The sequence below is a fragment of the Filicampus tigris genome, chromosome 22, assembly GCF_054856515.1.
Source record: "Filicampus tigris isolate MCC_2025a chromosome 22, RoL_Ftig_1.0, whole genome shotgun sequence".
NCBI classification, from domain to species: domain Eukaryota; kingdom Metazoa; phylum Chordata; class Actinopteri; order Syngnathiformes; family Syngnathidae; genus Filicampus; species Filicampus tigris.
The window spans coordinates 2,610,927-2,636,090 of record NC_141238.1 but is presented as its reverse complement, the minus strand read 5'-3'; the positions used below and the strand labels follow the sequence as shown (position 1 = coordinate 2,636,090).

Here is a 25,164-nt window from a genome sequence, read left to right as displayed (position 1 = left end):
AGCAACAATTAAGGTCACTTGAAGACACTTGAGACAACAAGGGAGCTTTGCTCATTGCACGAGTGAGTGTGGGGGTGGGGAGTTGTGCGGGGGACTTTGGGGTGTCAGGTTGGGAGCCCTACAGCCACCCACCCACCACCCAGCAGTGTAACATGAAGCTTCACTAGCTGCCGTCATCACATGGCACATGGAAATTTCCACTCAGTCTCCTTGCTTGTTAAATGGGAAGGGTCTCCATCTCTTGTTACCAGCAGTCCTGAGTCCTCCTCCTCCTGCTTGCTGCTACTTACAACTGCCTTCCACTCACACTTGGTAAGCTCTTTTATACTCTTACTTTTTTTTTTTTAATTCACTTTTATCCTGCATGCAATCGCTGCATCGACAAATTGACCATCTATAGTGTTGGGCTGTTAAAATTCTTATTGTTTTAATTGGCTTGAATGGGTGGGTTTTGTAGGTTTAAAGCTCAGCAAATTAAAGATCACTTAATATACGCATATGACTTAAATTAACTCCGTGCTGCTTTTGTGTCATGATTGCACGATGTTATTGCTTTTAAACAATGTGTCTCGAGAACGCAACAGTAGCGCTTCCTGCAGGATGTCGCTGCGCGCAAAAGCACCGAAAGGGCGATTGATCCATGCAAATGATTTCTAAACATTCAATTCTGAAATCAAGACTCCAGTTCAGCTTTTTGCATGAACGTGTAAAAGCACGCGTAATACCGCTCGTTTTATCGCACGTCGGCCACAGCCTTCCTAGCTTCCCTCTCCCCCCCACGCGTTGTGGAACAAAACAAAACGGGGTCTGCCTGCCTCCGCGCGGCTCACATGGCGTGGGGCTGAACACGCTTCTGTCGCCGATTAATGGCCATAACGACAGAGTGAGAAATGCGGATGGTAGGTTTTTATGTAACAGGAGAGCTCACCGTGAGCTAATAGTGATGTAGTGACTGCAATCATGGGTTCCAATGGTGGTTGTGATGCTATTAGCTCAACCAAAGACAGCAAGTCCTTTATGGTAGCGTCTTAAACTGGAGTTGTTTTGTTACCTTGTGTATTAGAAGTGCCTTAATTTAGCCTATTGGACTCAAGGTACTTTTTCCTGAGCAAAAAAATGTGCACATACTGCATATATGTAGACATTAGGATTAGGTGTAATAATTTCACCACTACAAACAGAGGCGTAGCCACAAATGTATCAATGGGGTGGCCAGGGTGACACAACACCTCAGTAAGGGGTGGTCGTGCATGCGTGTGTCATACTTAAATCAATCAGTCATTGTTTCATGAAATAAAATTCACACATATCCGCAAAATGCCGACCACGCTCATGATCAAGCAGGAACAAGTCTAAGTAAAAAGCAAAGTTTTGCTGATCTTAATTTAATAGATGATGCAACTTTTTTGCTGTTGCTTTGCACAAAAGTGCCTCATCGTCTACGTTCATCTCATGTACTGATTCGCTAGTTAACAGCCAATCAAAGTGATCTATTGTCAACGACGGCCGATGCCATTTTGCAAAATAACGAATAATTCTACAAATAACTAAAAATGCATGGGTATTCATGAGCACATTTTATGTAATTGGCATCTCAAATAATTTTGTTTAATGCACACGACACGTGGCCCTGAAGTTGGGACACTTGGGCAAAAATGTATGTATTCAAAATGACTTTTTTTAGAGTCAATCAAAAGTATGCATTATTATCTTTGTTAACGACAACTAGACAATATTAATACAACTCTTATATTACATGGTCCAAGTGGTGTACCCAATAATAATCATTTCAAAAAGTGTTAAAAGCTCTAACTAAATGTCTACAAATGCACTTTTCTGTGGATTTTCCAAGTCGTTGCATACTTTTGGCCTACATCTTTCATAGCGTTCCATTGTGTGGCTTATCGGCACTTTTCTGGAGTGTGTTTACACTGGTCTTAAACCAACCGGTATGAAGCAACGCACCCTGACCACAAAGACACACACAAAGACTAGATTCAGTGAGGAGAATGTAAAGGACATCTTGGGCTTATTTGAGTGGCATGTTCAGCCTGTCATTGCCTCTCTGGCTACTATTAATACACAGTGACCATGCATATATTCTCCCCTGGCCTACTTGACCGCGTATACTTGTTTCACCTCAATCAAACATATGTGGCAGCACATATTTGACATTTGCTTATTTCAGTCGGAGAAAGCAACACAGGAACGGCAGCAAAAAGTCAAGTATGGAAATGACTTTAAACACGACTGGACTTTCATCTCGTTGTGGTAAATACTTATCGAGCAGATGTACTGTACTGGTCAACAAAATGATGTAATAAAATGCCTCATGACCTGTGGGTTCATATACTTTTCGGTTATGCAACCGGATTCGTAGCCTTTTCATACGTGTATATGCGGACAACTTTTATGTAGGGAAATGATCAAACAAAACGCTACGCGCTAATGAATTATTGTATCAATGAACAACAAAGCATCAAGAAACATTCTCCTTCTTACAAATAAGTTCAGCATTGAAATGAGCCACGGTTTCTCGACACTGTTGCTTTTAATTTAAGGTGACCTTCTACATACAATTGTAGTTAAAGACCGACATACTGACAGGCCAATGTCAACTGAAGGACAACAGCAACCATAGCAATCGATTTCTAGTCTTAAGACCTGTCATATGTAACAATAAACTGTTGCAGTTACTACGATTTGCGGTAAGAAGCGGTTGAGTCATATATTGGTGCTATTAGCGGTGTTGGGCTGGTGATATCCAAAATGGAACGGGTCCCTTAAGACCTATTAAAAGGGCATTTGTCTAAGAAAATATCTTACTTAATTAAAGATATAACATGCAATACAGATTTTTTTCCTGGCATCTTTTCCTTGTTGACCTGCTACCCTTCTTTCCTTGGTCGATTTTTTTTTTTTTTTTTTTAATACAGCCTCAACATCCATTCTACACTTAAAACTACTATTCTGCCTTCTTTCATTCCATCACACCTGTTTTTTCTGTAATTCATGCATCCATACATCTTTCCTTTCATTCCTATCAACCACTTTTCTTCGCTCGTGACTCAAATGATTTGAAACGGCTGTAAAAAAAACGTACTTCAACAAGTGTATACCTATTACCTACCTTTTGCCCACCATGTAAAAGTGCGATTAACTGCAGAAGTAATAATTGCCTGGACTAAAGTTGTAGTTGTTTTGAGTGTTGCGGTAACACCTCAGCAATGAATTTAGCAGCGGGGCGCCAAGCCGATTCATCTGCGGATAAATGCACAACTTGTCAAGACCGGCTTGAGCTCATACGTCTCAGTTTCCAGTCCCCCCCTGAAGGTGGACCTCCCTATCCGAGGGACCGTCTCTTCTGGTTTTAGTGACAAGCGGCGGGGGGGAAATTTGTTTTCCTCTTTTCCACATGGTGGTCAGAGGTCACAGCTCAACCACAAGGCCTCAGTGCATCGTTTGAGATCTTGTAAACACAGTGGGATGTTTGCCCACACAGCTGCTCGGACCCTTGGCGTGTCCTACAATTAAACAATGTGACGCGAGAGCCAGTGATGTTGTACTGAGTAGCTATCGTCACAGCTGTGATGGTAACCTCATGACTTTAAGGGTGCTATTGCTTTTATAGAACAGTTCTACAAGAGCCATTTGTTAGTTTAAAGTAATACGACAAATTAAGAGTTTATTCTTTATTTAATCAGTTATCAACTCTGGAAGCACAAATAGCAGCACACAGTGGTGTTAGTCGTTAGCTGTGTTTGCTTTATAGAAATAGAAGCTGTGTTTGCTTTTACAGGGCTCTGCTTATGCATTTATGCAAGGCGGCCCAGAAGAATGAATTGAAAAAGCATTTCAAGTCATTCTTCAGCCCTCTTGACAGGCCAAGGAAAACAGGGCTGGACGGCTGCCTCAGCCTTGCGCAGCAAAGCGAAGGAGTCTGCCGCCATAAATAATACACAATATGACTTATGCACAAGCCTGACCATACGTTACGTAATAGGTGACAAAGGGGACCTGACAATTGCCAAATGACATTAAGCCTACAAACACTGAGCCGTTACAAGGAACATAGAAACAAATAGGGTCTAGTTCCTAAGCTAAACACATTAAAAAGAATATAAGCAAAAAAAATGACTACTTTCGTGTGGAGCAGACTGCACCAAATTTAAGGTTGTACTGTCCGAGTGGTTTGGCTGAACACTTTGCCTTTAATATGTAGAACAAATAATCCAGGGACCATCAGGATCACCCGGACTGAACCCTTCTGTCCCTCAATTGAAGCCCACAAGCAGGGAGTTACGAGTTGTAAAAGCACGTCGCTGCCGTCACATTGCGGATCAATGCAAAGCGATAAGAAAGAGGAACGGGTCACAAACAAGGTTAGGACACATGAGGTGCTACTGCTGCCGTCATGTGACGCCATTGGAGGTTTGTCTTTATGTTTTGCCGTACAATTTGTTATGGATGCATTCATCACTGTGTACCGCAGTGACGTAAGAAGAAAAGCGGGAGTTGTCACGTCGATGACAGATTCCTCCCAGGTGGGAACATAGACAGCCTCGAGATGGTTGTGAGGCGATGGGGAGCGCCGCGCAAGCATTGTGTTTGTACAACTCCTTTTTGAGGACGTGGCACTTGGAAATTCAGACAGAACGTGTTCACACCGCAGCCCAATTCAGATTTTTTTGCCCTTATGTGACAGGCATAAAGTTGATAGATAGAGTATGTGGTGATAGTAGTAATTCAGCCACGCAGGAAGTTCATTTATTATCCGCACCAATGACGTGATGTCATCTTTAGGAGACGTATCCATGAAATGGAGAGATCGAGGAGCGTCCCCTCATTTCTCCCAAATATTTCTACCTCCTCCAGCATTGCCCCTACACGCAAGACCATAATTACTTCTGTAAACACTGTGCTACGTGATGTTTTTTTTGTTGCACGTCACTTGACTTTTTGCTTTGTACACATGTCACATCACGGACACTTTGCATTCACATTAGAAGTCACGTTTGTTTGTGTAATGTGAACGAGTACATAAAAAGATCGGTTTTAACAAAAAAATACGAATTGGGCATCACGTCCTGCAGTGTGAACGTAGCCCAACACAAACAAATGGGAGCTGCATGACTCAGGCAGACTCGGCCAGATGTGCTGAAACAAAAGGCGCTTCAAATATCGAGTCCAGCTCGGCTTTGATTTAAAGTAGCTGTATTTCATTTTTGCTCCTGGACTCCCCCTACTGCTTTATAATGGAATTTACTAATGACTTGGTAAACACAAACAACAATCAACATGGCTCAACATTAGCAAACTTAGCAACTAGTGTTTGTACGACTAAATATATTTTGCAATCGACTACTATGCGATAAAGTCAAGTCAAATGAATCGATTACGTCAACGATGGCAATTTATTCAGCACCATACATTGGTCACCAGTCTTTTTTGCGACACGAACCAGTTTCATGGAAAAGCTATTTTTAGGAGCCCTGCGCATGTTTCTCCTCAACGAGCTGGTCTTATCTTGTGTTCCATAGCATAATGTTTTCTAAGACGGGACATTGTATCCAGGCTCCAGAAAATGTAGCATTTCTCTATATCACTGTTTCTATTATACCCGTGTTTTTATTGTACAGCGGCCAATGGACTAGCCAAAGCTAGCAAAGTTGGCTCATCCACAACCATCTTAATTTCGTACATTCAGACTTGCGCAGACGTATGAAGACTGCGTTGCTTTATTGGCAGAACATTTCGCTGCTCCACACAGTGCTTTAGTCCAACAATGGAAGTAGATGGGTAAATCAAAAGACCTCTGTTAATTGGCCAGTTGGAAGACGGAAGCCAAAAACATACAACTCGTGGACTTCACACTTTAAACATCGGAGTAGTAAAGTTGACTAGTTTGTTCAACCCCTAGAATAAACCATAACCTAAGTACAAATAGTCAACACATGTTTCCAAGATATGGTTACATTTCACTGATCAATGATGGACAAAAATAATCATTTTAAAATGAGCTCTTTGTTCTGAAGACCTGCTTCCCTGACAGAATTTTATTGAGAATAATAATGCTAACAAATAGGTGTCACAGTATGGGTGTAGCCCAATTTAGCTGATGTCATGTTGACTTTTTTCAGAAAGCAAACTTGTTGACCTAATCAACAGTACAGAAGTAGTGTACTCCAATTTGCCTGAATATTGTGAAACTCTGAACAGAAACAGAGGCTGGTCCCCCAATATCAGTTTTGATAAATGGAAAATACACAAACGGTGACTTTGTGCATCCCAATGTTTTTCATATGCTGTTATGTCACACAGAATAGCAGCAGCTTAACAAGCACGTTCATGGAACACCAGAGCTAGAAATATACGTCGTCTCAGACCTGTGAAATTCTTCGAGGCCCCGCGGGCACCGTCAAGTCTTCGATAGAGCTCTCAAGGATTTTAACAGCCTACTGAAGAATTATTCTCAAGCCCAAGTTCCTTTTGTTTTTTGGAAATTCGCCATACGATTTCTGTTATACTTATTATATCGAGGTTTTCTTTGTCATGATCACATGATCTATCCGTGAGTCACCAATGGACAGTTTGTACAACCCATTGAGAGGTTTCGGCTGAATTTAATGCTTTCAGAATCCACCTTTGAATGTGGACACACGGCAGTAGGAAGGACTGTCCCATTTCCATGGGTCCAGGACTGACTTGAATTAGTCACGCGGGGGGGTGTTTTCATGAAAAGCGTGAGGTGAACAACCCTTTGATATTGATGATGGTGACACAAACATGCCCCAATTGGTATCTTGTTGACGGACTTTTGAAATCGCTCACATCAAGTAAACTAGGTCAAGTAAGACTATGAATTGGATTTCGACATTCTCCGATACTCCAATTCAAGTGTGGTGCATTATTCTGATCATTATAGGTGGCTATTAGGCCGTTGGTAGGGGACAGTTGGTTCAGGGTCTACAAAAAAGAAAGAAGAGGAAGCCTCACCTAGAAGGACTCTGCCTGTCCTGTTTACACAGAACCTATCAATGGTGGTAAATTCCATGGTGGTGTGTGAATATATATAGCAATATGGCGTTTCATAACAGGGCTGTGTCAACACAGGTGATGGTGCGGCGACCGAGCCATCGTCCTTGTTGCTAGGAAACTGATCTTAAAGTGTAGAGTGTTCTTTTTGGTAGGGTTACATCACAGCATTTTCAATTTCCGTTGTCAAAAAGAGAAGTAGACGAGTACTTCAATAATTCATGTGTACCATCGCCAGACAAATGTGTGTGGCAGTCAGAATACTTAATGGCAACTAGTCCATCCCACAATCCCCCCCTCCAGCTTTTCTCCACTACCACAGCTTTCTGGTCACAGGTGATTGGCTGAGAATTTGTTGAAGTTATCTAAGGAATGTTGGTGGACTGACTTTTGGTGTAAATTGCTGCCGTGTGTCACTTTAACGACTTTTTTAGTGATACACTCGGACAGAGGATGCGTTAGGAGGTTAATGCAGCTTTTGCCGATAGAGCTTTTCCTAACAATGTTTTGAAGGTTCGATTGTTCTCAAGATTACTATTTTTTGGAGTGAGGCTGCCACACTGAAACAAGGCAAGTAACCATATCTTTATGGAAAATGTGCACTCCAGCCTCTTTTGCAGGTTAATACTTCCCAGTTGGTTGCTAAATGGATCAATAACACAATACAATCAACATAATCTTGTCACAATCTGCTTCTGCTTCGTCATCTTATTGGACTGTTTTTAAGCAATTTTGTTTTTAAGTATACTTCCTGTAATGCCTTCACAATTGGGAAAGGAGAGCCACAGTCACCAATGAATCTTTTAGCCATTAACTGCATGCCAGGAGAACATTAAACTCTCACACAGGAGTTACTGCAGTACAGTATTCTGTGTCTATTTTATTGTGTGTGATTTAATAATTGCAAATGTGTTTTAAAGCATGCAAAACAGTGTTGTTGTTTTTTTACGGACTTTCTATAATGTGGATTTTCATTTATTATTTGGAAGGACAAGAACTGATACCGACAAGTCCACAATTGAGGATTCTCAAAGTTGACCTCAGTGGAGCATGTATGTTGTCTCTGTTTGAACATTATGACGTGACGAGATAAGGCCTCATCCCTGACATGTACACGACCTTGGGCAGAGCGACATCCCCCGCCGCTGCGCTCTGATTGGCGGAGCGGCGGCACAGCCTACTGTGGCTCGTGCCTGGCAATGCAGCTGGCAATGTGTGTGTGGTTACTTAGGCTAGTTTATTAAAAAAAAGGTCATGTGATTTGTCATGTGATCAATAAGTCAGACGTGACAGGGCTCACTAGTGTGACGCTGTCCGATATTATGATAATACAAAGTTATCATGATGCTATATTGTATTTCTTTTCTGTAGAGGCAGTTTGTGCAAGTGTGTGATTGTGTGTGTATTGGGGGCAGGGGGTATTCTTATGAGCTTACTCAAAAGGAGGGCCCTGTCCTGATTGGGTGACCAAAGTCCTCCCTCCCCCCTTTTAAAAGCGTCCCTTCTCACCTGAGTTACAAAATAGCTGCAGCTTCTCAACCCTTCACTTCTCTGTGACTACTTACTACTTACTGTCCGACTACTAAAACGTATTTTTGGCTCACAGAAAAGGAGCGGTCAAGATTTTTTTTTTGGTAGGAATCTTCCGCATGAGTGAGTATGCTAGTTATGTTTTAAAATATGTTAGTGGTCTTGTAGTCTCATTCGAAAGTATGCAAACGTCCAATTTTGAGCCTTTTCTCGATGCATGATACTGCTGCAGAGGGCATTTGGAAAAAAAACAGCTGCTTTCTGCTTTCTGCACTTTCTGCAGAATTCTAAGCTCAAGTGTTTGGTTGGCTGATGCAAGACTTTGCTTGGGCGGAGGAGGAGGAATAGGGTCAGAAGACGTTCTTCTGGGAATGAAACCAAAACAAGCTTGATCGCTTATCACTGCATTGCCTGGCGCTGTCGCGACACAATGCCATGGTGTTTGTTGTCTTTTGCCATCAGATTTTGGAATTGTTCATGTTATGTGTGGATATTAATCAAATTGGCTCCTTTAATTGAGAGATTTTGCAGGCCAGAGTTGCAGCCTAGTGACATGTATTAATATTTGCGAGTTATTATATATATATATAAAACCTGTCTCGACAAATGAGGTCATATAACATAAAACACAGTGGCTGAAAATTTGAGTGGAAACTTTCCAAGATATGAGGATTGTTACATCTTAATGTTTCTTGGCCACACTTACATGTGGGTTTCCCACGGAATCTTCCACAGCGTCTCTGTGGCTAGATGCACATGATTTTATGTGGATTCCAGATGTGGCCACTCAAATTGCATTAAAATGCTTTGTGTCAATTAGTCTGTCACAGCTCGGCAAGCTTAAATATCAAAGCAGAATGTGGTGCGCGTGGCTCCAGTATAGATGTGTCTATATCATATTATGGTTTCTGGAGGGGAAGGGGCATTTAAGTCAAGTAAGTGTGGGTCACCCAGTCAGACAGGTTAATCGTCTCAGCGTTGAAAAGGCAACAGGCAGCAGTCAAAAAGCAACACAATAGTGATTAGGCGGACTTGTGGATACAGGATATGGTTGCTAGCGGTAGCATACGACGCGTAATTGGCAGGCTTCCAAACAAAGAGGCAAAACTAAAGTCGATGACTAACTGTGTTAAATCAAATCAGCAGTGAGGGTCAGGCGGTTTGTTATTTACATCTCTGACGTCAATTCACGAGAGCCTATTGACTGTAAACATACAATGTGTATTGTGATGCAAAGATGTTTCTGCTCAGCAGCTTCTTTTTGTACAGTCGCGAAACAAGTAGCACATGATACCCATCTGGTTGTGTAATGGAATGGAATGGCATGGAAATTTTACGTTAAGAGTTAACTACGTTTCTTGGGGACAGCAGACAACCACAGAGCAGTGGCAGACGGGCTAACTCAGGACTCGGCTCTCTCCCTGCACCTCAAAGACGGGCATACAATGCCGTACATTCACCTCTTCCCAAGAGGCTCAATAATTTAACTTCTAACAAATAAACAACACTTTTGGCTTCGGTTGCCCCTTCCACTATTTTTACAACTGAATGTAATATTATCGAGAGTGATTCAACCCAAGCAACTGTTGAAATTAGAAATGTCACCTTATACATTTCAAATCCGTTGAGGTGGCTACTTAGGTTTCATTAGAAATTCTGCAACGACAAAAAAATAATAATAAAAACAAAAGTATTGCAGATTTCAGGTTTATCCTTGCTTTTTTGTTAGCAGGATTACGCAACTAACTGCTTAACAGGACTCTTCAAAATGTTGAGGAGGCGGCCAAAAAAGAAGCCACCAGATCACTTTAGTCAGTGGTTCATACATGAGAAGCACGGTGTAGAATTTGATCAAATTCAGCATTACTCTACAGAGGGCCATTCTCGCTACGGTCTAAGAGCTCTTTGTAAGACTATGATACAGCAATTTGCGTTACACTGAATCTCTGCAGTACGTTACGTAATAATGATGTTAAACTGGAAAATGTGAAGCACGCCTCCTCCCCTGTGGGTCGGTGACGCCTCCGATGCGAACAAGGGGGCCTCTTGATGGCTGAACAACCCCTTGCATCCGTGACCTAATTTCAACATTTGTTGACTTTACTCAGGCCAGCAACCTCGATGCACTGTATATCCCCTCTGGCATGTTACTGTATATATACGCGCAAAGATGAAACCAGATCTACTATTTGGCACATGTACACTTATGGTATCTAATTGGAAGTTTGAAATGAGGAGCGGTATACGAGAAGTGCCCATGTTGTGTCAAGCAAACCGTTTCCGCTGTGAGGTAACAGAGCAAACAGTTGCAGGAAATGGTACAGAGTCATTTGCAGTGGAAATATGTTCAAGTCAAAGAGATGTCTGAAGATGCATGCTTAAAGCAGCTATAACAATCTTTTTTTTTTTGTTTTTAGGATCGCATTAGGGGGAAAAAAAGCAGACAAGCAGGGGTTATAGGAGCACATTGCTGTCTTGTGACCGCTGAAAAAGTGAGCATCGGAAAATTCATCCCGCCGTGAAGCAAAATGCCGGGAATTGTGGATCGCATGGAGCTGAGAAAAGTCGCCACGGAGGTCGACGACGACAGCACGGACAGTTTGGACGACCGTTTCACCGAGACCATCGATTCCGAAAAGGCCACCATCAACAGGTGTGCGCTGCGTGCAGATAACACAAAACCTGCATAGAACAATTCATGTACGCATACTTAACAAAATCGCTTTGTGCTCATTTTGGGCCTTTGCAGTCAGTTCCTGGACGACATGGATGATGGCGAGAGCCAGAAGTTCCTGACTAATGGAATGATGAAGAAGAAGAAATATGAAGAGTATCATGAAGAATATGTAAGAACACACACACAAAAAAAAAGATTTTCATTGTTCTATGGGCTGCAGTGATACTTTATAGACACCTAAAACAACTAATATGATCCCTCCCTCATATTTCTCTCTCTCACTTAAAATCTGTGCAGCATCCGGGCCATACGTCCTTTGGAATGTCGGTCTTTAACTTGAGCAACGCCATAATGGGCAGCGGGATCCTGGGCCTCTCGTACGCCATGGCCAACACTGGCATTATATTGTTCACGTGAGTATCGACTTGTCAACGGTCAATGAGGGTACACTAGACGAAACTCTGGTAGCAGTAGTTGTCAATCAGATGCCCCACCCGCTCACCGTGTGACCCCACTCTGTCAAACGACACCTCTTCCACCCTCTACCCATGCACTCTCATAGAAGCCAGCACATGAACTGACCATAATGGTGTCGCTTGTATAATGGAACACATATCACATCATTAGAATGAAGAGTCCAGGTCATTCGGTGCTCATGTTAACGCTGAACTTTTCCTCTTCTCCCTCGCACAGACTCCTCCTCATCGCTGTTGCCATCCTCTCCTTGTATTCGGTGCATCTGCTGCTTATGACAGCAAAAGAAGGAGGTTGGCATTCGGTTTTCGCTTTAAAAGAAGGGACTCCATGTTAATGAGGCTTTTTAGTGGCTAAATATCTGAAAATCAATTCACAGGGTCTCTCATCTATGAAAAACTGGGAGAAAGGGCATTTGGTTGGCCTGGAAAAATAGCAGCATTTGGATCCATCATCATGCAAAACATTGGCGGTAAGGTGCCGGTTAAGAGGATATGATTAGAAAAAAAATTACTTTGAAATGTTTGGCTAAATTTCAACTCTTGTCATTTTGCAGCCATGTCTAGCTACCTCTTTATTGTGAAATATGAGCTGCCAGAGGTGATTCGGGCATTCTTGGGTTTAGAAGAAAGTGCCGGGTGAGTGTGCGTTGTTATTGTGCAAGGATGGACGGACTATCTTATGAGTCTAACCCATTTTTGTGCGTTTGCAGTGAATGGTACCTGAACGGAAACTACCTGGTGATATTTGTGTCCATTGGAATTATTTTACCCTTGTCGATGCTTAAAAACCTGGGTAAGTATGCACACTGCCAAACATAAATCAAACCTCATGAGATTGTGCAGGGGTTCCTAATGTTCTGGCCAGTGACGCAAGTCACTGCCCGGTTTACAAGCTGTTAGTTATTGTCATGGACTTGCAAGAAATCCAAGTCGCATCCACGCAGCTGTCTGGAGTCAGCCAAAAGTCATTTAACACTATTTCTCAGTCAGCTCTGGCAAATGCGACTTCAAGCAAAGTATCATGAAGCCCTTTAGTCAGCTCCATCACTCACACATGGAGTTTTATGGACTGGCTTCAGTGTTCAAATGGCTAAGCTCCCACAGAACCTGCTCTGGAATTAAGGTAGAGCTAGATATGCATCTGTTGGCATTACAGCCAGACTTGTAAAATAATCCACTTGCAAACCGCTCCTCGTATCTTTTATCCATCTATTTTTGTCTATTCGACCTACATCTGTGACCGATATCCTGGAACAGTTTATAGGAAGGGCAAAGGAACAAATAGCCACGATATCTACGCTGTCTTTCTTACCCGAGTCTGTATGCCTACGAATCACTCATTTTATTTTCATTGCAGGTTATCTGGGCTACACGAGTGGTTTTTCTCTTTCCTGCATGGTGTTCTTCCTGGGAGTTGTAAGTTTATTTTTGGAAAAAAAAAAAAAAAAAAAACCATTTGCTAGACAAGGATTTGGACATATCCAACACCACAATTCCTTAGTTTTAAGGACAAATTTAGCATAAAGGTTGTCACTGAGTAGTTTTGCTTCCATCATGTCTTGTTGTTCCAAACATTTTTTTAATAAGAAATTTTACAACAATCTTCTCAGAACCTGAGGTTTCATATTCAAAAGCCCGACCCAACTTTCAGAAATAAACAAATCCCAGTCAACTGATTCAAACTGAGAAATATGACCGTGGTAACAGGGAAGCAGCCTGGTGACGTGCAGTCCAGCAGATGGAAATTCAAAAATAGAAAATGTAGAAACGGTTCTTCTTAAATTTCTAGGAAGACGTTGGACCTAAATTCCTCCCTCCGGTAGTCGCTGCTACTAAGTAAAAACCATCGGCCTGAGTTTGCTTCGAAACAAAGAAACAACACAGCCTATCCTTGTCGATCATTTTCAATTAATCAAGTTCATTATGTATTCAAAAGATGTTGTCTGTGACCATATCTAACTAGGCTCTACATAAATTCCCAGGTGATCTACAAGAAAACCCAGCTGCCATGCCCTCTTCCCTTCCTGGACCACTCGTCAGCCAACCTAAGCATGAACGCCTCGCACATGCCGGGCGTGTATGCGTTACACAACCGCTCGGAGCAGATGGACTTCTCCCGGGCGGACATGTCCCCGGCCGTCGCGGAGAGCCACGGCGCTCACGCCTCCACCAGCGAGGACGTGTGCACGCCCAAATACTTTGTCTTCAACTCACAGGTAGGCCTGAAACCAGTTGCTTGCTCAAATCTGAGGGAGTGCTATTTGAATACGATTTTCATTTCGTAAGGTGAAAAGAGGCAAAAGGCCTCAAGGTTGTGAAACACAATGTTTGGTTAAGGTGGTTTTGAAGGGTGTGTCGTGTGTTTTGTATGCATGTAGGATTTGTAGCCTTTGTGTGCCACTGAGAACCTAAACTTCCTTTCACAATGATTCACAGTGATCCTTAATGCCAATTAATTAAATCTGCTTTGAGTTTCCTTGTCAGGAAGAATGTAGTTCTTACTTTTACAACGACTGCCTACTGACGGTATTTACTAGCACACCGTTGCGCTGAAAACCTCACCTTTTTGTGTATTCTTGTGCTCTTTCTATCGCAAAAGCCCTGATAGGAAATCAATTGGTGTCAAGGAAGTATTGTTGAAGTGATTCACCTCAACTGAGAGACTAAAATAGGCTTTAAGCTGCCACTCTTAGTTGAAGTTCACAAAAAAACAATTACATGTTGTGTGTTTAAATTAACCACTTTAACTTTATCTTAATGCTAACACATATTGCAAAACGCCACAAATGGGCTAACATATGGCATCTGTAGCATAAACTTTTCACAAACAGCAACACTTACAGACAGACAGTATAACATTACTCACAGGCATATATTCTTTATGCTTTGCAAAAAATTTTACTGCATCTTGGTGATTTACTTAGTTCTGACACTCTTTGTCTTTGCATGTTTGTACTATGCTGCCCTCTTCTGGCCACAAGGAGTGCAAATATGTTTTTTTTCTGGCAGGGCTGAGTCCCAATCCTCCACGAATAGCAGGAATGTATTGTACATATTAGAAAAATGTCAGATATTACACTTTTGAAAAAAAAAAAAAGGTAAAAGTAGTGTGGTCAAAGCCAATCTTGCACTTGGGGAGAGTCTTGCTGAAACTTTACAACATTTGCGACTGCGCCTCCTTACACTGGGAAAAATGCTGGCTTCTAGAACCACGAAAAAAGACAAATAGCCTTCCGTAACACTACAATCTCGTCTCCAGACGGCGTACACCGTGCCCATCCTGGCCTTTGCCTTTGTGTGCCACCCCGAGGTGCTGCCCATCTACAGTGAGCTGAAAGAGTAAGTGCACTTGTTTGCTTTCCAAAAGAGACATTCTATACTTCTGAAAGTGGCGGAGAACTAAAATATCAAATATGTGCGCTGTTATTTCTGCAGTCGCAGCAGGAAGAAGATGCAGACTGTCTCCAACCTGTCCATCTTGGCTATGCTCATCATGTATATGATGTCAGCGTTATTTGGCTACCTCACCTTTTACGGTAAGTCTACCCAACAATTGATTTGCTATTGTAGGTATGAAGACAATTAATCAATATTCTAACTTTTTCTGTTCAGCCATGAGATAGGAAGCCTGACAACCACTCATGTACTGCACTTAGCTTGTCTTCAGTTGGTGGCGTTTCACAAAGTCTGTGATTGTTTTTAACAGGCAGGTTAGCAGCACTGTAATCCAGTCCTTCACATTTAAAAGTACATCCCAGATCTTGCTTTATTTAGCATTGTCCAAGTTCAACAACCAAAGGCCGAGATAAAGATATGAGGCACCAGCGACACGTCCCGAATGTCAAACATTGTCTAATAATACTAACATGACACAGTTGGCATGCAAACGAGTGCTTATTTTCAGTCGGCCCGGTGTGAATTGCACTGATAAAAGAACTCGGCCTCGCAACCCACGCCGCCTCCAAACATGGTCCAAGCGCTCAGATCGCTCTCTATATGAATGGACTCGTGCTCGGATTCAATGTCATGTCCGAACAAGACCGGTGTGTTACTGTGTAGAATATATTCTTCCATCATGTTTCACAAGTGGCTGTTTTTGTTGCAAAACACAGAAAACGTGGAGGCGGAGTTGCTTCACACCTTCACCAAGGTTTACAAGTTTGACACCCTGCTACTGCTGGTGCGTTTGGCTGTCCTCACTGCCGTCACGCTGACTGTCCCCATTGTGCTCTTCCCTGTAAGTACCTCATGTTTTAAATATGATCAAATATTGCAAATGAAAGCTACTTTCCAAACATTTCTTAAAGATTACACGCAATTTTGCAAACGTATTACACCACGCAAAAGTGACAAACATATCTGAATTGTACTTTAGCACTCTATCAGCAGTCATTCCTAACTTCAGTGTCTGATTGTTGAGTAACTAATAAGCCTGTGGTTGTGATGCCCATAGAAAACCCCCGGACACATTCATTCACATAGTTCCTTCCCAAATATGGCCAGAGGCTAAATTTAGCTTGTGTCTTCATCTGACACGAGGAGGACACATTTGGCTGATGACCAAGAGGAAGTGTCATGCCCTCTTTTAGCCTTGGTCACATAGCAACTTCTGTCGTTGTCAGAATGTAGAAGCTGCATGCAACCACCAGGTGGCAGCAGCAGCCTTGTTGTCATTGAGTCATAATCTGTCCACCATTAGTTGCATTGTACTGTGCTAACTTACCTTTCACTCGAATTCCTTATCACTTAAATAATACTTAATTGACATTGAGTACTACTAACGTATAAACCAGGGCTCCCATGCGGTCTTGAGGCAAATTTGGGCGTTACAAACTAGCAATTATTGTCTGCCATCTCGTGGAAGATATAGTATTTGATTGTTCTGGCTACCATTATACATCACTGGCATGGATGGATGAACAAAGATGTATTATTTGTTGTAAATAAATCATTTTCGGCCCACGTCGGTGAAATTGGATAGTTTACACAGTAGCTGAAGATCTCTCATGACACATTGTTTGGGAATTACTGATCTAGGGCACATGCTAATTTACTGGAACCACACTAAAATGCACAAGCAAGAAATAAGGGCAGGTCATTAACAAAGGCAGAACTACATGTCCAAATTGTTCCGCACCAGTAGTTGGAACATATTTGCCCTCTCAATACCTGCAGAGGTGCTCTTGAAGGGACTCAATACTTGCTTAGTGTGAGGCAACTATTATAATGAACTGCTAAGAGTGGGAAGTATTAACCAAATACCTCGCATAGCAGAAGGTGTTGAGTTTCTAGGTGAGACCAGTTTACTCACAGCTCATTGTACCTTACAGTTTAAAGGGTTAGTATCGAGATGCATAAATGTTAATGTTGATGAATGCACATTTGGTGCAGATTGCCATGCCTGCAGTATATTGTGCCGCATTCACTGTACCATGACAGGGACAACCTTGGCCTCAGGTGAGACATCAGATGGAAAGCGGCGCTGTCCCTCTGCCAAGTTTCCACCTGACATTTGAGAATCTCACCTTGAATCCTCTCAGACCTTTACTTCGCTGGTCGACCTTCAGCGCGAGATTAACATTAGCTTTGTCTGCAGCCGTCTGTCCTCTGCCCCCGCGGAGAAGTCGTTTATACGCGAGAGCGCGAAGAATGCGTGTGCGTACGTGTGTTTAGACGGCACAGTGAGCGTGTGTACGTTTGTGTGCAATCACGTGAGGGGAGATACAAAACGGAGGCCGGATCACACAGGGCTTTGCCAGGATTCAGTGCATTATGAAGGGGCTTTACATGGAGGCAGACATGTCCCAGTTCTCAGGCTCTTATTGAAGATATGGTTAACAATCGCCTTTATGTGCCAAACATCAATTAAAAATGTGTTGGCGCTATTTTGGCATCTCAGCTTCAAGGCCTCCTGTTATGGATGCAGATCAAAACGACTGATTTGTTTCCTTGCCTAGTGTCAGACTCCTTAAAGTTTGCATCAGCTTTTAAAAGGTAATACACGCCCCAATTTAGTGACGAGTCATGAGAGTCTAATTACGGTGACTATTGCACCTCTAAGGAAGTTTGACTGTTGAGCATTTAGGCATATGCCAAATACATGTTATCTGTCATGTTTGACTAGGCTGAAGTGATAAAAGACATGCACTCCAACAAAGTTGATCATTCTAAACATTTCAAGTCCCTGTAAAGTGAAAATAAATGTCTTGTAAATTCACACTGGGACGTCGCAGGGCTTTTCCACACCGTGACAATGAGGCGCTCAACAGCGAGCATACCAGACCAAGGTCCGGGTCAAAAAAATCCCCTGCTCCTCATTCTTCTGTCTTTCTCTGTGTGACTGCGCGCACTCAAGCACAACAACGGGGCACTCTACAGCAGCCACACGAGTGGGCTATCGCATTTTCAGGGTGCAAGCACAACTAGCTCGCTGAATGCATCTCACATCTGCATCAGATAGCCACTCATCTGAACAAAAGCACTTAAGTTCTTCTAAAATGTGGAGAAGCAACTCACGTCAGACTCCAAAGTGCATCACGCAGCGCTGTTTTACCTTTGCCTAAAAATCATCAGCAAAACTGAACCACTATTTAGAGAATTTGTTGCAAAAATCGACTTGGAGTTGGTTGCAGGACTCCAAATGGCCACTAGAGCCCCCCTAGAGCATTACATTTAGGCTTAGCTGCTACTTTAGGTTTTGTTTTTGCTGCAAAAGATGAAGTGAAAAGGCATCAGTCGGGCTGTCATACTTGGCTTCTCGTGTCTCATATTTTTACATAAAAGGGCACTTTGTGGGCAATTGCGCAATGTTTTCATTTCAGCTGAAATGAAAACTGCCTAAATATAGTTAAGTGGCAACCAGTACAGCTTCTGCTTTTTGTCTCTAGATTTGAATGCAGGTGTGCGTGTTTACTGATGTTTAAGTCTGCACGAGGTTTTCAAATACTTACGAATAATCCACTACAGAATCCAGTTGAGACTTGTAATTCAGTCTGTTTTACCAGTTCATCCACATTCTCACTGTGTGTATGTGTCGTTGGTGTGTGTGTTTGGAGGGGTGTGGGATGGTGTCTGACAGGTAAATAGCAGGAGTCAAAAGTGTACAAATATCACACGGTGTGCTCCAAAGGCTTCGCGCCAGGTAACAGTTGGGTGCCGAATAGTTTGGAGCCTTGGCGAGAAATGCCCCGTCCCGGTTCGAGTTTTCCGAGCCTCATTATGCAACAGCTGGTGGGAGAGAGGGAAAGGCGGGTGCGAGGTTGTAGAGTTTTAAGGGTGAAGCAGTTAAATCATTGCCAGTATCTCAGATAACTCTTCAGGCTGACAACTTTTTGGTTGTAATCCCAGAAAACCCCATCACAATGAAGGTCACCTAGTTTGGGCTGGAGAAATTACATCTTTTTTGCCCTACTCGAGCATGATTAGAAATAAATCTGTCAACAGAGGCTACATACAAAGAAACGTTGTCTAGCGCCGTATGTATCTGAGAAATAAAACACAAACGAGAAAGGAAGCAAAGCCAGCTGGAAAAATAAACAATCAACTGTCAACTGCAAGTGACACACCTCCCCCTCTCCTGCATGGGCGTCCGCCTTCCTCTCACTGCCTGGCTGATGCAACCTCATAGTTGCCTTGCACGGCCAAGATAATCCCTTCGCCTTTTTGAATGGGCGCCCTCAAGCCCCGCGTCTCTGAACCGCTCACTGTATAGCCAGTTTGCCGCTAGGTGCTTCGGGCTACACCTGATATTGGCGACCTTTCACCCACTGGAGGCTTGAACGAGCTGCCTGTGGTTCAAGCAGTACCGGGCGTCTTAGCGGGGATCTGCGGGCTCGCAGTTTCTCCTAAACATACGCCATGTTTTTTTTGTTTTTTTTCTTGGAGCAAATGTACACAGCATTTGACACACTTCAAACAATGGCAAGTGTGGGAATGAGGTTCAGGAGTAGTGTTCCGGACAGATAACGTGGGCTCAAGACAAGTGGGGCTTGATTCAGATTCTGTTTCTCATCCTATGAAAGCCAAATCCTGATAAATAGAAAGTCAAAACAACAGGTGCTTTATATTTCACAGAACGTAGCCACCGGTTTTCACAGCCATTTGCAATGGCATATCTTTGTCATTGCAATACATTCGCTCACTTAGACGTATAAAATATTTTTAAAAATGTAATAATCTGCAATACAAAATATGCAACTTAAATAGATGCACATTTCCAAAGGAAAACAGTTAAGAACCACGCAGTCCGTGCTGTCTGTTTACATTGCAACGGTGTTTTGAGCATATTTTAAAGTGGCCATTTTTTAAAATTATTATTTACCCGTAAACGCCCTTAATGACAATGGAGGACATGCACGGGACTGTGTCAACTGGTTGCATGACTTGCAAATGTCACATTACACACCCACGTGCTTAAATGATGCCTTTGGTTGGATAACCAGTTTGTGTGCATGTCTGTGGTGCTTTTCTATAATTCTATGTTTTGTGAGGAAGTAAAAGTAGATTAATCGTGTCTTGAAGTGTACACGTGATTCCGTCTCAACTAGTTTGCCCTCCCAAGAAGTACCCTACCACATGGTAGTGGTGGGAAAAAATAAAGCACAACTACTTCCATATTTATTTTGGATTACTTTTTACTTTTGCTCATTACATTAGAAAATGGATATCTGTACTTTCCACTCTTCACCTTGTCAAAATCCCCGCACGACAAAAGACAGAGGTTAAGAGTTTGATTGATTGTGATGTTGGCGGCGACATGGAGCAAGGTGAACCGGGAACCATTTACGACACTGGCAACACATCCAGAAAAGCCATATTTCCATCCATGACCTTATTTAAGAGAATTGAATGATTCAACCTACACGGTGGCAAATTCCTCCAAGAACCATTATCTTGCTCAGTGCGGCATGGAAACAGGAGTTCAGAACATTTAGAAAGCGAACGTGTCTCAGCTATTCAAAATATTTCAAAATAACCAAGAATCCCGCTTTTGTTTTTTTTGTTTTATCCAGATCCGTTCCTCTATCACCACCTTGCTCTTCAGCGGCCGAGGTTTCAGCTGGCTTCGCCACATGCTCATCGCCGCCTGCATTTTGTTCTTCAACAACATGCTTGTCATTTTCGTCCCAACCATCCGAGACATCTTCGGCTTCATTGGTGAGTGGACCGTAAAAAAGAAAAAAAAAAAAGCTGGAAAAGCACCTACGGGAATCCCACATGGGACCATGTGAAGATCGGCCGCGGCGGTCCGATTAGCGGCTTCGGGTCAGAGGTTGTTTTAGTTAAGTAAAGAAAAAGTGGACAAGCTTAAAGTGTCAGGTCGTGTCAGCTTGCCGCTCACGTGAGAAAATCGTGATCACTCGGTTTAAAGATTCTTGGCACTTTAACACCGCAACATTTAACATATACCTATTTTTTCAGGTTATTCTACGTTAAATATTTTAAGAAATTAAGAGGATCATTTTGAAAAAGAATTTCTTTTTTAAAGGTCCTCAAATAAAGAATTTATTCCAAAACAGACAAGCCCAAAATGTTCACATTACTATAAAATTACACTGAAATGGTAAGATTAAACTTTGTTAATAAGGTTTTATAACAGATTAGTGCACTACAACTACAATTGCTTCAACTACCGGTAATCTATAACCAGGTACAGACATGTTCAAGGACATCCATCCATCCATTATCTGTACCGCTTCTCCTCACAAGGGTCGCGGGGCGTGCTGGAGCCTATCCCAGCTGTCTTTGGGCAGTAGGCGGGGGACACGTTCAAGGACATACGTTTGCAAAAGACGTAATTAGTATGGGCCCGTAACTGGCTTAAATGTAGATGACAATAGCTGCAACACACGTCAATTTCTGGGGAAAAAGTGCGTGTGTTTATATAGTGGCACTCCTGCCAATTGTTGGTTTATTAAGTAAGATAAGATAAGAATGGCTTTATTGATCCCACAGTGGGGAAATTTTCATTGTTACAGCAGCAAAGATGTACGTGTTTATTTACAATTGTGCCTTCTTAAATCTGATCTACACTTAACGATTGTAGGCTGTTAGCATTATAATATGAGGACATTTTAGATTAACTACATAATGAAGAATTTTAGCTTTTGCACTTTTTTAGACAAATGTTTTATTGGTTCCATTACCATCGCGATGCTTTTCTGAACTTCTGCCTTCATTTGTCTGTCAGGTTCCTCGGCAGCCACCATGCTCATCTTTATCCTCCCTGCCGCCTTTTACCTCCGCCTAGTGAAGACAGTACCGCTTCGCTCCCCACAGAAGATCGGGGTGAGTCCACGCATACAGTATGCACTGTCAGCACTTTCTCAACATATCAGCTTTCCTAATACATACCCGCAGGCGGGGCCCGATTTCAAAATGTGACTCGTCAGAAATTTCACCAGAATCCCGCGGTGCGTCCTCCCTCATCTGAAAGCATTGAGTATTATTTTGTTCTGGTCTCGCTCCCCAGGCCGCTATCTTCCTGGTCGTGGGAATAGTCTTCATGATTGGCAGCCTGTCACTCATAGTTCTCGACTGGATCCACAATCCACCAGGTTCCAGCGGGGGGCACTAAGCGCGGCACATCTGACCTCCCTTGAGCAACATCTGGAGAGACGCCTCGTCCCTCCTTAAACGTATATTTGCTACAATAGCCGGACATATCAAGATGTTCTTCAGACTTTTCAGATGTATTGCTGTATTTTTGTCAGTGTTTGTTATATAAAAAAAAAAAGATCTGGAAGTACAAGAGGCAAGCAGACGCCGGAAAGCATCGTCGTGGCTGTTATTCCCGAGCTACGAAGAAGCTGAACGAACACACATTTGTTACTTTCCAAACGGCCGCTGAGGCCAGCCTGCGTCTGCCCACTTGAATGTGACATTTGGGGTGGGGGTCTGCGGCCCTCCCGGAAAACACGGAGCACTTCTTTGCATCTTTGTGGCGTAGGACTAACACTCGCAGCCAGTCAGTCTCCTTTGCTGCTTTTTTTCCCCCCAATGTGAACAATCAAGAAAAGAGGCTTGCCAAAGTCTGTATGAACATACAGAAACAATAACGCTAATCGGCTGGTTTTAGCTTCTCACGATCGACTAGCCGGAAGCTGCATCAGATGAAGCATTGGAGATGCTTCCTGTATTACAGTCACGAGGGGATTTAAACAGTATATGTATATAACTGTCTACTGAATAGGTGAATGTTGTACATAATACGGAGAATCTGCTTCAGGCACGTGATGAATGGCTGGCCAACTAAAACAAAGCATGCTATTTTTGTAAACAATTAGCGACTGAAATATTTTTTTCCCCAAAAAGGTGTCAATCATGACAGTCACCCATGTGATGAGCGTTGTAGTCAAATATTTCCAACTCGTGCCATATGCTCATCACGGTGAAGTCATACTGCGGAGAATACAGTGTAACACATTTTGAATACCGTGCAAAGTAAATGACCCGCTTGTAAAAGGTCAAACAAGTTGAATGTGCTTTGAGGCTGAATCTGTTGCTGTATGTTCAGATTAAGGTTTAGTCATGCAGTTCATTTGATGGAATTTATAAAAGTAAATTGGGCTCATCCATAAATGTACTGGTGCCTTCAGTTAAATAATCAATATTTTTTAACCTCACGACTGTGGGTAATCTCTTGACCTTGTGCCTTTCCGGACATGATTTGGCTTTTATTTACTGGTGCCTTTAACAAGAACATCGATGATGACGTTAAATTTTCCTCTCTTTGTGACATCCAGCCAAAGTGGGCAACAATTACAGATCCTTTGTGGATCTAAATACATGAAGCATAGAGATATTTCAAATGAAATAGTGTTTATGTGCATGTTTCTTTTGGACCTTACACAAGGTCTTTTTGGACAATTGTATATGCTCTGTAAATAATCTTTATTTTATTGTACACTAACTCTCATGGTCTGCAAGTGCATTGTTGAGAGTACCTTCTGCAATCCGATGTTTGTTTTAGTATATATAAATATAAATATGCATAATGTTCATTTTGATGTTTTTGTTTGTTGCTGTCTGACAGTAGTATTCTTTTCTTCTTTTATTGTATATTTGTAGAAAGATTGCTCTGTTCATGTCCATTTTCACATTGTTAGAGTGACAGACACATCAGAATGATTAGAATAGGTTTTCACTCAACATCACGCAGCTTTTTATTTCTTGCTGGCCAACACTGGGTTCAAGATTAGGTTACCCGTGAGCAATACTAAGGCGGAAAAAAACCCAACAAAACGTCCATCGGGCTCCGTCAGGACAATCAATGCTCTGATCTCACTGTGCATCTACTGCTGCCATAGAAACACTTGGGGAGGTATGACTTGAAACTTGGAAAGATTTGCACAGGCCTTTTCAAGTTAACCAGCATCGTGACTGAAGGGCCCGGCTGATGGATACAATCTCTTAATCATGAAGGTTTCTTTACTTTGACACCTATTGTATTTCTTCGTTCCTCCCAATTGGGTTTTTATCTTTCAGCCACGCATCTGCTCCGAGTATCTCAGGTATTGTTAAAGTTTCCATCTGGCATCGTTTTTAATTCAACTCTTTTGTATGATTTGAGCTAAGCTGCTGCTCATGGTTGAGCGCTTCTAACAAGTGTTAGTAAAAATAAAGAACGGGAACTGCTCCTCCGGCCCAATGCTGACCGCAGTGCATCTTGCACCCTGTGGAATTAAGAATCAAATTTGTAATTGTACCCATTCGAAGGGCATGTTTTTGTATTCGTGATGCTGTTTCATTATGATGATGAATAAAAATGTGAAAATCGTACTTTGGTGCAAATCATTTCATCCATTAAATCCACAAGCTTTTATATTGGCAATATTACGATTACATAAAAAGCTTACGTAAAACCTTAACACTGTTCTGATTTCCATCGTTGCCATATTTCCAATATAAGGATTCAATGTTCTGAGGCTGTCGGAAATCAGTGTTCTTGTCTAGGTTGCATCCAGCCATGACTTACAGCACCAACTCGTAAAGTTTCCAAACGGGAGGTGGGAAAGAAGGAGTTAGATAATCTCTCATTGATTAACTCGGATCGAGGAATTGCATTGTGTGTGTCATTGTAGGCACACGCACACACTCTTGGAACCAGTCTCATCCGTATTGAAGTGCAAAACTCCAGGAGTCCCTTGTGCAATGTGACTTGAATGACATGTCACTGTTGCCAGAGAACATGCTGTAACTACTTACTCTCCCATTACCCGGGTGCAAGATGACACCGGGCTGAGCGGCAAGGGCAAGCGCGTAAGCCAGATGTAAATTAGTGGAAGGTCGTTTATGAAGGTGAAAAGGCACAACCGTCAGGGCCTGCTGCGTTCAAGTCAGAGCTATGGAGCTCAACAACAATACCCGAGCCAAAGTTATTCTCCGTACGACACGGGCAGAAGCGAGTGAACTGGACAGTTGCAAAAAATAAAAAATACGGTTTGA

At 42.4% G+C, this 25,164-nt stretch overlaps 3 protein-coding genes across 11 annotated transcripts in view; 1 reads left to right on the top strand and 2 right to left on the bottom strand.

Moving 5' to 3' along the window:
- LOC147126468 (amphoterin-induced protein 2-like) overlaps window positions 1–25,164 on the bottom strand; it is a 44,827-nt gene that overhangs the window by 17,683 nt on the left and 1,980 nt on the right. The gene's annotated exons all lie outside the window — the stretch shown is intronic.
- LOC147126469 (uncharacterized) overlaps window positions 1–25,164 on the bottom strand; it is a 59,125-nt gene that overhangs the window by 31,984 nt on the left and 1,977 nt on the right. The gene's annotated exons all lie outside the window — the stretch shown is intronic.
- Window positions 151–24,498, top strand: slc38a4 (solute carrier family 38 member 4). 3 transcript variants are annotated; one of them, XM_086023134.1, is made up of 16 exons: window positions 151–312; window positions 10,983–11,218; window positions 11,315–11,411; window positions 11,540–11,655; window positions 11,936–12,009; window positions 12,096–12,188; window positions 12,273–12,354; window positions 12,429–12,511; window positions 13,076–13,134; window positions 13,701–13,934; window positions 14,978–15,057; window positions 15,154–15,254; window positions 15,831–15,955; window positions 20,730–20,874; window positions 21,908–22,005; window positions 22,190–24,498. In XM_086023134.1, exons 2-16 carry the CDS (start codon window positions 11,094–11,096, stop codon window positions 22,292–22,294), a joined length of 1,617 nt encoding a protein of 538 aa, XP_085879260.1. In that variant the 5' UTR covers window positions 151–312; window positions 10,983–11,093; the 3' UTR covers window positions 22,295–24,498. The 3 variants fall into 3 exon arrangements, with proteins under 3 accessions (XP_085879260.1, XP_085879261.1, XP_085879258.1); XM_086023135.1 differs by lacking the exon at window positions 151–312 and adding an exon at window positions 7,449–7,605; XM_086023132.1 differs by lacking the exon at window positions 151–312 and adding an exon at window positions 8,511–8,688.

What these genes read in the sequence shown, in the direction of transcription:
- slc38a4 (XM_086023134.1), top strand. Translation starts at nt 11,094, where the DNA reads ATGCCGGGAATTGTGGATCGCATGGAGCTGAGAAAAGTCGCCACGGAG. An exon ending in TGGTGTTCTTCCTGGGAGTT is followed by an intron (nt 13,135 to 13,700) that starts GTAAGTTTATTT and finishes ATAAATTCCCAG; the next exon opens with GTGATCTACAAGAAAACCCA. An exon ending in TCCCCATTGTGCTCTTCCCT is followed by an intron (nt 15,956 to 20,729) that starts GTAAGTACCTCA and finishes TGTTTTATCCAG; the next exon opens with ATCCGTTCCTCTATCACCAC.